Below are 13,782 nucleotides of genomic sequence, written 5' to 3'. Positions count from 1 at the left end.
AGGAGATTGTCATGACCAGGGCCACACCCCTAAATGCATTGAAGCAACTGCCATGTGATTGGTTGATTAGATAATTGCATTAATGAGAAATTGAACAAGTGTTCCTAATAATCCTTTAGGTGAGTGTATATAATATATATATATATATATATATATATATATATATATATATAAAGAGAGAGAGAGAGAGAGAGAGAGAGAGAGAGAGAGAGAGAGAGAGAGAGAGATGATGATGATGACGAAACAGCAACATTGCTCCATTTTCAGCAACATTACTCCAGTCTTTAGTGTCACATGTTCCTTCAGAAATCATTATTATAATATGCTGTTTTGCTGGTAAAGAAATATTTATTTGTATCAGTTTTGAAGTGCTGCTGAATATTTTAATGCTTCTGAATACAAATGCTTCTTCATTTTTTTATCTGCTGTTTTAATTACTTTTCTTTTTAAATCTTTTTTAAACATATTTATCATTGTTATTAACTATTATTAATTATTCTTTGATCATATTATTCAGCTTTGTCATCATATGAATAGAATTTCTATAAAATATATTTATATTTTATAATATAATATATATTTATATTATAAAATATAAATATATTTTATATGCTGTTTATATATATATATATATATATATATATATATATATAAATATATATATATATATATATATATATATATATATATATATATATATATATATATATATATATATATATATATATATATATAATCAGCAGGGTACACAGGAGGCACCAGTCTTACTACCTGTATTTTTTTGTGAAAGTTTCGTTCTTGTTTAATGTCATTCTCAAGTCACTGCGGGGTTCAAGAAGCGGACAGATCTAGCTATAAATTATTTCTAACTGTCAGAAAGAGAACAGACTTTAGAGATCTCCTGAAGCAGATTATAGAGGCACGACTTTGTTAGCATGGTGCTGTGCTCACAGATATATTGTTTCACAGTCTTCTCTATCTTGTCTACTTTTTGATACTATAGCATATACGAGATATCAAAGACAGTGTATGAAATTATAATGTGTTTTTTTCCCCCTCTTCCAGGTACAAGGGCTTCATAAAAGACTGCCCGAGTGGTCAGCTTGATGCTGCAGGTTTCCAGAAGATCTACAAACAGTTCTTCCCCTTTGGTGACCCCACCAAGTTCGCCTCCTTTGTCTTCAATGTTTTTGACGAAAACAAGGTGAAATGCACATCACAGTTTGTCTTGCACAACAGATTTTTCTTTAGGGTTGAGACATTATCTATACCTCTATTCCTTTCTCTGTCTTTTACTTACTTTTTTTTTTTTTTTGGGTGTCTAGTACGTTCCCGCTTATGGATGCCCTAATGAACTACATAACTGAGCATAGTTATTAAAAAATAAACCTGATCACAAATTAGATATAGTGTCATAAAAAGAATAATATCAACAATAATAATGATAAAAATCTTATATAATATTTAATCTAACAATAGATTAAAAAAAAACATTCTTTACACTAATAATGCACCATATTATGAACATAATTAACAATTAATAATGACGTCAGACCATAATGTTGTTGCATAGATGGCTTTTCTACATGACTTTCATACATGCATACATTCACATTTCTCAATGCTTTAGGATCTTAGCCTTCACTCTGGAAATGATCAAAGGATGGACATGAGTCATCCACGTGAAGAAAACAAGAAAAATATAAAAGTTGTTTATGACTGAAGAGTGAATCTGTCTGCTCAGATCTTAGTGTCATTTTTTATGAGCTACAGAAAAAAATGTGTGTAAAGTGTGAGATAGGTGTACCGTTAAAAACTGGTGCATCATAGAAGCTCTCTACACGAAAGCCGTCCCAAAATGTAGGTACCTAATAATACTGCTTGACAACATCCTCCAAAGTTTTAAATCTGAAAGTGCACCATATATAAAGTTATTGTCTCTCAAAAGAGTCCATTAAACAAATAGTTTTTTTAAACAAATCGCAAGCCGTTTCGTTTTGTGACATCAAGACGAAACATTGGCATATTGCCCGTCCATCCACTCATTGCTCATGCATTGTGTTTCATATTGTGTCTGGCTAACTAACACTATTACTGTCTTACTGAAATACTACTGCAAATCAGCTGAGGGTATTACCTAAAACTGTGTCTATTAAGGCAGATTGTCTGTCGTTCTGACTACTTTGAGTAAATATAAAGGATGGAGCAAGATTTGATTTGCAAACTTTAATGTTACATCAGTCATTCAAGTTAGTGCTAAGCTAACATATGCACTGTTGTTGATACAGTTCCCACATGTGCATTGCAATAAATTAGAAACATACACGCACGCACACACGCACACGCACATACACGTTAATGCTGATGGTGAGGAATTACAGTTGAAACATCTCATCATGTACCTCAAACTGAGTAGCATCACTGAGAAACATCCGGCTCAAGGTTTGGGTGCGGAATAGTAACTTGTTCTTCCAATGTTTTGTCGTGGAATTCAGACTCGCACTGGGATTGGTGTAAAATCGTCGTCATCGTTACTGTCTTTAATCGCTGAGCTTTAGGACGCCTCTGGACAGAACTGGAGTTCTGTTATGGTAATGGGCATTTCTTTCCAAAATATGCACTGTACGTGGTAGGCCAATCACAACAGACTGGGCCATTTGACCAATCAGAGCAAAGTAAGGTCACGAAAAGGAGGGATTTAGAGAGACTAATTCATCCATCGAGACATTTAAGAATTTTTGAGAATTGCGCTGATGTGTTTTTTTTTTTACCTCTGATCCATGTAAACCTGTTGTTGGAGACCTTTAAAACTAAATTAGGAAACTTTAAAATAGTATAATAGGGGCACTTTAGGAAAATTTACCAGGCAAACATATTTTTTACTGGCCATGACACAAAAACAGTTATGACACCAACATTTTAGATACTAATAGAAATTCACAATCTTGATACCAAAGCTAGCTTAACTAATATAAATTTAATAGCATACAATTTTAAAGACAAGTAAACAGTCAGTAATAAAATAAGAACAAATAATCAAATTACAATCAATAGCACAAATAAATACAATACAACAAAAAGACAAATGAAATAAACTGCTCTTCAGGCAGGTCTAATAGCTTTAAGTACTGATATGTAATCCTGCATATCTCCATATACCTTTTAAAGTTCAAGAGCTGGGAGTGAATTTTTTTTTCCTTTTTCCTTTTTTGCTCGATTGATATTAAAAACGCAGACAGTAGCATGATTTATTGTAATGCATAATTATGCCTATAATTAGTGTATAATTATGCTTATTTGAATTTCACATCATTCCTGTCGCGTTTCAAACATCATTTACAAACCGAGTCTCCAATTCAGAGCAATATTTGTCATACAGATGGAGTCGATGTCTATGTAGATGGTTCTAACTCAGGTTCCTTGAACGTTAGGAGGCAGCAGACAGCGATAGACCTCAAGCTTTGCAACAGAGCACGCATGGGGGGTGAAAGGTTAATTAATCTCACTCTCATGCGAATTGTGCTTGGTTCCCATTATTAATTATTCATTAAATAGCCTGGTTTTGCTATCTGTGCAATCTGTAATGTGATTAGGAGCCAGTTAGCCCTGTCAGATAAGAGTCATCTGGCAGCCAAACCACTTTCAGACACACGCACACACACGCACACACACACACACACACGCACACACACACGCACACACACACGCACGCACACACGCACACACGGACGCACACACACACGCACACACACACGCACACACACACGCACACACACACACACACACACACACACACACACACACACACACACACACACACACACACACACACACACGCTGTTGTTAGTGAGACACATTAGCCTTGACCTTTGCACTTTTTTAGTAATCTGCACTATTCTGCAATTCACTTTAGGTTCATTCTTTCAGCCACCAGTTAATGGTCAGTGGTGTGGAGATGGCATCTGTCTAGGCTTGCAGTAATGTCTTACAGAAAAGACTCAGTGGTCTGACTCGAGAACAGAGTTCAAAGAGGGAAAACCCAGACATCCCATTTTGGTACCACTTTATTTTAAGGTTCAGTTATTAACTATTAACTAGTTGCTTATTAGCATGCATATTATTAGAATATTGGCTGTTTATAAGTACTTCTAAAGCACATATTAATGTCTTATTCTGCATGACCTTATTCTACATCCCTTAATCCTACCCAATACCTAAACTTAAATGTTACAAAAATCTTACTAACTATGAATAAGCAATAAGTTTATTGAGGCAAAACTCGCAGTTAACAGTGAATATGTGTTCCCCATACTGAAGTGTTACCCACAATTTTTGCTTTCCTTAAATTAGTGCTCTGACAGTTTGAGCAGTATGACTTGTGTGTTCCTACAAGTTACAAATCTTATTCTATAATACATTTGCATGATCCTTTTTCAAATAGTATTATTTATGTTACAGCTGTACAATATAAAAAGAAAATTAAAAAAGAATGATGTCTATTTGTTTGACACATCAGCTTGACACCAGAAATACAGAAATATCTTTTCCCAATTATTTAATTGCTTACACTATCATTCAAAAGTTTGGGTATGAATTTTTTTAAAAGTAATTATTACTTTTATTCAGAGGTGGGAAAAGTACAAAACTCCAATACGTGAGTAAAAGTAAAAGTACTATTGGTCAAATATTACTCTGTTACAAGTGAACGTTGTAAAAACTGATTTTAAGTAAAAGTACAGAAGTACTTTAGCCTGGATGCCAGCCGAACTTAGCCCCGCCCACAAATTTTTTACGCCGGGCAGTTTGGTCTGGCATTGCTCCATAGAGGAGTAATTATCTACGAACAGAAACTGTTCGGACCAATGAAATCATCAGGGCGGGCTTTAGATGATGACGGACAGATGATAAACAGTAACGTAATAATGCACGTCATCAAAGGGGCTTGGATTATATTTGTTCAAATCCTAAACAGAGAGCTTGTTTGTATATGCATTCACCATCAAAATTTCTCTCAAAAATGATAATCATGTTGGGTAAGTTCTCTGTGTATCATTAAATTCTTTTTTTTTTTTTTACAACACCGGCAAAGATCAATTATTCCAGCGCGCGTGCAGACAGGGTTGCCAAGTTTTTACAACAAAACCCGCCAACTACTAGCCCTAAACAATAGCTTTCCGGGGGGGTTCTCCGGAAAAAAAAGGTGTTTAGGGAGTAAAATGTGTGTTATTTTGGCAAGGTTGCCTGCTAAAATTTGCACTCATGGGTCTATATATCACATAATAGTAACTTCAAGCCGCGGACATAGAAAACAACCCACGGAAAAAAAAAACGCAGACTTGGCAACACAGTGCAGTTGAGCTCTGTTGACGTCACTTCGTTGCTCTGATTGGTTGTAGGTCTATCCAATTGAGGTCTTTCCTGGTTCGGTTGAAACACGCCCCATAATCACAGCCCAATGGAGCAGTTTCAGACTCATATTCTGACTAGAATTGAGTATGACCACATCAGGCTAGAAGTACGTGGCTTTAAAAGTACTTAAAAAGGGTTAGTTCACCCAAAAATGAAAAGTATTTCATTAATTACGCACCCTCATGTCATTGGACACCTGTAAGAAGTTCGTTCATCTTCAGAACACAAATGAAGATATTTTTGTTGAAAGCTGATGGCTGAGAAAGGCTTTAGAAAGGCCTCCATTGGCATTCAGTACATTCCCACTGACCCACTCACAAGCCCCATAAAAGGCACTAAAGACTTTGTTACAACGTCCATCTCACTACAGTGGCTGTACAATAATTTTACAATGCGACGAAAATAGTTATTGTGCGCACAAAAATCTAAATAACGACTTTATCCATCAAGTTATTGATGTGAACTCGACGAATGCGTGAGAATATGACGCAGCTCCACCGTTCAGAGTCAGAGTTCACCTCAGATACCTACACGGAAGACAATAACTTGGCGGATAAAGTCATTATTTTGATTTTCTTTTGCGCACAAAAACTATTCTCGTCACTTCATAAAATGATTGTAAAGCCACTGTAGTGAGATGGACATTGTAATGACGTCTTTAGTGCCTTTATGGGTCTTGTGAGTGGGTCAATGGAAATGTACTGAATGGCAATGCAGGCCCTTCTGAAGCCTTTCTCAGCCATCAGCTTTCAACAAAAATATCTTCATTTGTGTTCCGAAGATGAACGAAGGTGTTACGGGTGTCCAACGACATAAGGGTGAGTAATTAATGAAATGATTTTCATTTTTGAGTGAACTAACCCTTTAAGTATCAAATGTAATTTTCCTTTTTTGTGGTGGCCAGTCAATGATGCTCCATATGACATAATAGCATACCTTGAACTCATTTCAATACTTTTTGACGTTTAAAATTTACAAAGCTCTTTACAAAGCTGCTGTCACTTTAATGCCGAATGCACAGATCCAATATACTGATACACATCCAATATTCTCCAAACTTTTTACGTATAATAAGTATAATCAACTTTTTACTGAATATTTTTCCAAAACTGACATTTTGAGATCATTTTGTGTGTATTGGTCCATTTAAGTGCGAAAGACGTAAAAGAGAGCTCTATTCAGTACTCATGCTCTGGTGTCTTAGAGGAAGCTTTCTATGTGCAGAATGAACTGAACTCTTCTTCGCATCATCATGCTTTTTCAGATACAAATTAAAAAAAAATTGTTGACAATAATTATTGTGACCCTATACCCTTATGTTATGACCCTACAAGAGTGATAATTGATTGTAAAAAATCCTCCACTGACTTTAAAAACTGCTACAGAAATTACTTTCGAACTTGATAGAAATGTAGTGGAGTAAAACTTACAATATTTGTTTTTCAAATGTAGTGAAGTTAAAGTAATACGTTTCCAGAAAATAATATACTCAAGTAAAGTACAGATACTCAAAAAGTGTACTTAATTACAGTACTAATTACAGGTAAATTTACTAGTTACTGTCCACCTCTGCTTTTATTCTATAAGGAATAAATTTATTCCATGAAATATATTAAAAGTGAATGTAAGGACATTGATAATGTAGATTTTTCTTTTTTCAACTTTCTATTCATCAAAGAATCCTGAAATAATGTATCGCTGTTTCAACAAAATATATACAGCTGCACAATTGTTTTCAATATTGATCAGAATCAGGATCTGAGTTTACCTAATCTGAGGAGAGCTGCTCCCAGTCCACTTCATATCAATGAAAGATAGAACATAGGGGAGCATAAAAGACAATTAAATCCACTTAAATTACTATAAATTGTGTAGTTTCAGCACACACCAGCAGGGGCTGATGGGGCCATAATGATGAGCCAAATCTTAACACCTTGAATATGGCTGGAAAAATAAACTTGACTTGATCCCCACTTAATGCAGTTTCAAGGAAACACTAAACCCTTATGACCACACAAATTTTCAGGCAGATCATATAAAATAAAATAAAACTCTGTAGGGATATAAGTAATAATGTTTTACGCTGTGGAATACAACTCAGAACACAATGCAAGCCATAATTTAAAGTGAGATAAAAGATGGAATAAATGGCTGTCCTCCAAAACGTAGCACTCAGAATAACAGAGGCATTGTAGGGCAGTAACAGTAACTGTTGTTATTGTTCTCCCCGCATGAGAAAATGGAAGCAAATACAGTTCACAAATGTGACTCATGGAAGAGTGGCAAGAAAGCTGAGTCACTTAGAGTTTGCATGAGGCGCATAGGAAATGCAACAATTTGGTTTAATAAGATTCTGTGGTCTGATGAGACAAAACAGAACCTTTGGCCCTCAAGGCCGTATTTGACTGAAATTTAAAACTGCATGTTAGATTCAGCTCTATAGCTGGGACTGGAAAACTCATAAAATGGAAAAATATATTGAGGTAATACAGAGGAATTCAGGTAAGCTTGGACTTCATATTTCATCAGTGAGCCAGAATGTTAGCCACGCTGTAGTGAGTTACATAAAATAATGATAGCTAATTTATACTTTTATTATTATGTTTATTACCTTTTTTACTCTTGGCATACAAAGGTTTTTTAAGTGCCCCTATGCTATTTCAGGGCTCTCAATTTAGTTTTTTTGGAGGTTTCCTACACCAGTTTTACATGCATTTCATTTTCTCATAATGTATATTGCACATCACCACATTTTTCAATGATTCTCAAACGGCTCTCTCTTAATCCCCCTTTTCCATGAGCCCACTCTGCTCTGATTGGCCAGATGGCCAAGTCTGTTGTGATTTGTCTACCGCTCACAGCATGTGTTTCAGAAGCTAAACATCTGTTACCACAACTAAACAGGTCAAGAGGCTTCCTAAAGCTCAGCAATTGGGCACACTGTTAAGACGGTACCGTGGAAGTCGATTTTACCATATCAATCCCAGTGCAAGACTGATGATGAAACCATCGGAAGAACTAGTTATTCAACCCGAAGCTCCATCGCAAGGCCTTGCTTGAGCAGGATGTTCCTCAGTAATATACTCAGTTTAAGTTACATATGAGATGTTGCAACTGTAATTCCTCACCTTCAGCATTAACAAGTATATGTAATATCAACAAACCCATGTGTATATTTCTAATTAGGGCCCAAGTATCGATTGTGTGAGGACTCATTGGAATTGCTCAGTCTATTAGTATTCTTCTTCTCCTAAATTAATTGCATTTTTGAGGGCCTAAACATGCTCAAAAACTCATGAAACTTTGCACACGCATCAGAAGTGATGGGAATCTACGTCTGATATTGGTTTCATAATTAGGCATGGCAAAATGGCTCGTTAGCACCACCTACAAAATATATAAGCACAACTTGCACTACTTTGCACATTAGGGCTGGGACAATGACGTCGACGCAAAAAATACGTCGACGCAAAATATGCGCGTCGATTCGTCAGACTCAAAATAAAGATGGCGTAGTAGCAACCATAGATGTACATAATAAAGTATATTATGTAATTAAGTATATTATTTATTATGTATATCTATGGTAGCAACACGAGTGGCTCCTAAGACTTTCAGAAGTGCAAGGCTTGCGGGTTGGCCACAGTCTATGGGGTTGGCGCGCGGTGCGCACGGAGCATCACAGGCATGCGCGCACGCGTTTTGTTGTCACGGCTACATAAACAAATTTCTGCACACAGGAAGACAGATGTTTTGGTAATATTTGATGTATTTTAATCACAAAAACAAACGTTTGCATCAAGTGAAAGCATCGGACACATTGGCTACGTTACCTACATAATAAGCTGTTTTAAATTTAAAATGTTCAATGTCTAATCGCTGATGTGACCGAGGGTATCCATCCTCTAAGTGAGCAGTTTCATCCCAGGACTATTCCGGTTTTAAACGGAATATTGGCGCCCGTAATGCACTCTACATGTAACTTTTTTCACTGTCATATGCCGCGGATGCGCGTGGCGTTTCTGTTGCGGGTCAGCCACGGGGCTGTGTGGCGTTTTCTCTGCCTTTGCACACTAGAAGCGTGTCTGACGCGGCGCTGCTGCTGCTATTGATGCGGAGGGAAGCCCTATTCCTAATGTTAAACATAAATAGCCTACTGATACAGCAAAGAAAACGTCGGGAGTAGCCACATATCTATGGTATTGACGGCCAAATAGGCTACAGAATATTTCGTTCTGTATTGACAGTTGCAATATTTCAAAATCGATAATTGACGTTTTTTATTATTACAATTAGGCCTATTTATGTAAACCTACAGACTTTCAAACATGAAAATGTAATTTAATAATATGTATTCGTGTCAAAATGATATATAAACATATTTTCCTAATCTATTTGGCCCGGAGGAGACGCTCCCAACACACGTGAAAAATAGGCGCTCTTCTATTTCTAGCATGCACGCGTTTTCCGCGCGTCACAGGCAGTGTGCAAACTCCAACCTGTTAAAATGTGAGCCGAAACAAAAACGGACACGCCACGCAGCCGAGACGCTCACGCTTGCAGTGTGTCCCCGGATTTGATTAACCAACTTGTTGATATTTAATCGATGGGCATAGCCTGTAGGCTGATTTGCATACATAGAAAAATCGTATAATATGTTTCTTTGTTGTAGGTTAATACTTATTTATTTGTGTGTGTGTGTGTGTGTGTGTGTGTGTGTGTGTGTGTGTGTGTGTGTGTGTGTGTGTGTGTGTGTGTGTGTGTGTGTGTGTGTGTTTGTGTGTAGCCTACTTTATGTTTTCAAGGTTTTATTGCATTGCTCTTGTATAGTCTTACTTTGGAATTTTAAGAGCAATAAACATATATTGCAATGTTAAGGAATTCGTTTTTTCATTCAGATAATTAAATCAACATGTATAAATTGCTATTAGGCAATTAATGGGGAGATAATCGCTAATCGAATCGAATCGTAACCGAATCGACCAGGAAAAATTAATCGTTAGATTAATCGATGCATCGAAAAAATAATCGCTAGATTAATCGTTTAAAAAATAATCGTTTATCCCAGCCCTATAAGTATGAAATTCAGTAGACACATGTAAGCCCAATACCTACAAAAAAAGTCCCATGAAGCACAATCTGAATTTTAAATAAATCAGATATTTTGAATTTTGTCTGCAAAATGTTTGCAGTTTTTGCCATTTCCAGATATTGTACTTTAAAAAAACTCCTAGAGATTGTATCACATCAAAATATTGTGTCAGTCTAATGTAAAGGCATTGGTGATGTTAAATTGCGAAGATCTTAATTTTTCCCTTTAGGGAAATTTTTTTTTTGTCACATTTGTCAAAATCACATTTGTCCGTGTCTGCCTAACAAAGTTCAGTGTTTTGCCATGAAACATAAACTGTAACTTGGGCATACAATGTCCAGTCTGCCCCAAACTTCACATTTGATGAGAGTCCCATGACTCTTATCAAATGTGAAGTTTAGGGCAGACTGGACATGACTAGACAGACTGGACCTGACCTGAATACATCTACATATTCATTATTCATAGAGAAAATTGTATGTTTTACACTTTAATTCACTCCCAGAAACACATTTAAATATGCCACAAAATACCAAACATGCTAGAAACAAGTTAAATCGACACTTGGCAAAGTGTTAATAAATGTGTCATGTACACCACAAAACAGAAAGTTTTTATAACTCAAGCATACAAACTTGATAAAAGAGAAGACATCTTCACCAGGGGTTTTCAAACCATTCCTGGAGCCTCCCCAGCACTGCACATTTTGGATATCTCCCTTATTGGACACACCCAGCTCAGGTCATGGAGTACTAAACTAATCAGCTGATGAGTTAATAGAGCTGTGTTAAATAAGACACTCGTCCAACATATGCAGCCCCCTAAGAAATGCATCTCAATAGATATGTTTACTTGCACTACTTTTCCAATCCGATTTCAGATTCTTAAAGGGTTAGGCTTCCGTATTGTAAAAGGCGCTGCATATGATGGATGGGTGTCTTATTTAACACAGCTGTATTAACTTATCAGCTGATTAGTTTAGTACTCCATGACCTGAGCTGGGTGTGTCTAATAAGGCTCCAGGAATGATTTGAAAACCCCTGGTCTACACTGTAAAAAATGATTTAAAAAATAAATTACCTGGCTGCCTTAAAAATTTGAGTTAATTGAAATTAAAAAAAATTGTTTATACAATGAAAATGTTTGAGAATTTGACAAACGTTATTCAAATATAAATAAAAGATTTTGTAAGCATATTGTTAGTTTTATTTGTGATGATGCAGTGAAACTGTGAAACCAAATTGTGCTATTTTCAAGATTTATTGCATTTTTTATGTGGTTCAGATACAATCATATTTTGAGTTTCTATATTTATTAAAACAATTTCCTTTATTGTATCAACTCAAATTTTTTATTTCAATAAACTCAAAAATTTGAGGCAACCAGGTTACTTACTTTTTTAAGTTAAACCAACAATATTGTTTTACAGTATATACGCCAATATTCAGTTATACTCAAAGCACCACCTGCTGGCAGGTGGCCCCAGGTGCGAGGGCCCTTTCAATGCTGCTTGCAGCTTTAATTCATTTTTGTGTTTTGTTAAGTTTAACAGTTTTGAAAAGAGTATATGTAAATGAATTGAGAATGACTCCTAAATTCCAATTCAATTCTTGAATTTGAATTGAATTTGAATTGAATGCAAAAACAGGATGTATAATTACAATTCGAATTTGAATTAAAGGAAGTAGAATTGAAATTCAAGAAAAATTCAAAGAAATTCATATACATGTCCATCTTGCCATAGCAGCTTCTTTTGCACCTGTGGCCTGTTGCACAAAGCTGGTTTCAGTTGTTACCCAGGTAAGTTCAAGATTAGTTTGAGCAAACTTTGTTTGTTTTTTTTGGCTCAAGAAGGTGGATTGGTTTTTAACTGTGTTCATCACCATGGTAACTTACACTACACGGCTAACCTGCTCTGAAGCAGGTTTTATTCTGGGTTAGAGATCGAAGAGTTGATCTTTGAGAGTTTGAGAGTTTGAGAGTTGATCGCAAACTCTGGATTAAACCTGAGTTGACAGAGAAAGTCTATATCGAGCTTTGAGACATTGGATACAATGACATAAATAACATTGGAACAAAACTAATTGAACAACATTGAGTGGATAATTTATTTAAATTCTTTATCTGTATTTTAGAACAGAATGTATGCAGGGTTGAGGAGTGACGCTGTAAAAAATGAATCATGGGTCTTGTAATTTTCACAAAAAATAAATACGGCGATAATTAAAAATAGTGTGTATTTTTTCTTAAGAAAATTGTGGTTGTGTTGTAAATAAATAAAATCAAGAGACACACTTTTCTACTTTTTTTTAAAGGAAATGTAAGCAATTTTGAGGCTTGAACTAAGGAACCGATTAAGCGGATACAATTAAGGAAAATAAGATTACTTGTTTTATGTTGTTTATTTTAAGAGAATTAGCTCAATTGTGCAGTTTTATTTAGAGACACCATTGTTAGTTTTCAGCATGCTTTGCAAATGGCTGGAAATGGAGATAAATATTTAAATGAAGTGTTGTTTAATGTGTTTTTGAGTAAAGGGAAACATCTGTTAATGTATAATGTTCATTTATGTTTGACATTTGAAAGAATTTCTGTTATGTTCGAAGTTTTGACTGTTACCATTGTGCAGAAGAGTAGAGCGTATGGTTAGGTTGTGATGTGAATAACTGAAAGTATTATGAAGAATGTTGCTTTGTTCAATGAGCAATAACTTTGCTAATGCGATAAGTTTGTTTGTTGTTTCTACTTGTGCTAGCATCAAACAGACTATTAATAGAATGACATAACTGAAAGTCAAATATAAACAGGTCTTTTCTATTTACGCTTGTATATATTTCAAAATCTACTTAAATTAAAAAAAGCACATTCCACTAAGATTTAATTAATCATAAAGACTATTGAAGTTTGTAATATCGTTACCATCATTTTTAGATACTGTATAATATTTTTTAGTGTAGATGCGTGTAATGAACTGATTAAATTACAAAATTAATTTGTTGTATTAACAAGGTAAACTGTGTATTTCAATTAGTTACTCAATATATTAAAAGGAAATTGCATTGCATTGATAAAGTAATCCATTTTTGACATTTCCAAAGTAACCTTCCTATAACACTGAATGTATGCGAGAGTCAACATTCTTTCTGGAATTTCTTTGAATTGTCATGAATTGAATTTTACTTCCTGTCATTCCAATTCCTGTGGGGCAAAGTCAATTCAAATTCATGAATTGAATGGAGGCCAATTCTGAAATTTGCACAAGCGTGATGTAAACATTTGAA

The 13,782-nt window shown here is 35.3% G+C and overlaps 1 protein-coding gene across 4 annotated transcripts in view; it reads left to right on the top strand.

The window, feature by feature from the left end:
- The window catches only part of ncs1b (neuronal calcium sensor 1b), an 87,981-nt gene that overhangs the window by 50,397 nt on the left and 23,802 nt on the right, over nucleotides 1-13,782 (top strand). For all 4 annotated transcript variants that reach the window (XM_067413528.1, XM_067413530.1, XM_067413529.1 and 1 more), the window contains one exon: nucleotides 1,066-1,204. In XM_067413528.1, coding sequence (XP_067269629.1) covers nucleotides 1,066-1,204 — 139 coding nt within the window. The remainder of the gene's footprint in view (nucleotides 1-1,065; nucleotides 1,205-13,782) is intronic.

Source organism: Pseudorasbora parva, chromosome 13 (assembly GCF_024679245.1).
Source record: "Pseudorasbora parva isolate DD20220531a chromosome 13, ASM2467924v1, whole genome shotgun sequence".
In the NCBI taxonomy this organism is placed as follows: domain Eukaryota; kingdom Metazoa; phylum Chordata; class Actinopteri; order Cypriniformes; family Gobionidae; genus Pseudorasbora; species Pseudorasbora parva.
The sequence above is the reverse complement of the archived record's forward strand: the minus strand, read 5'-3'. Positions and strand labels throughout refer to the sequence as shown.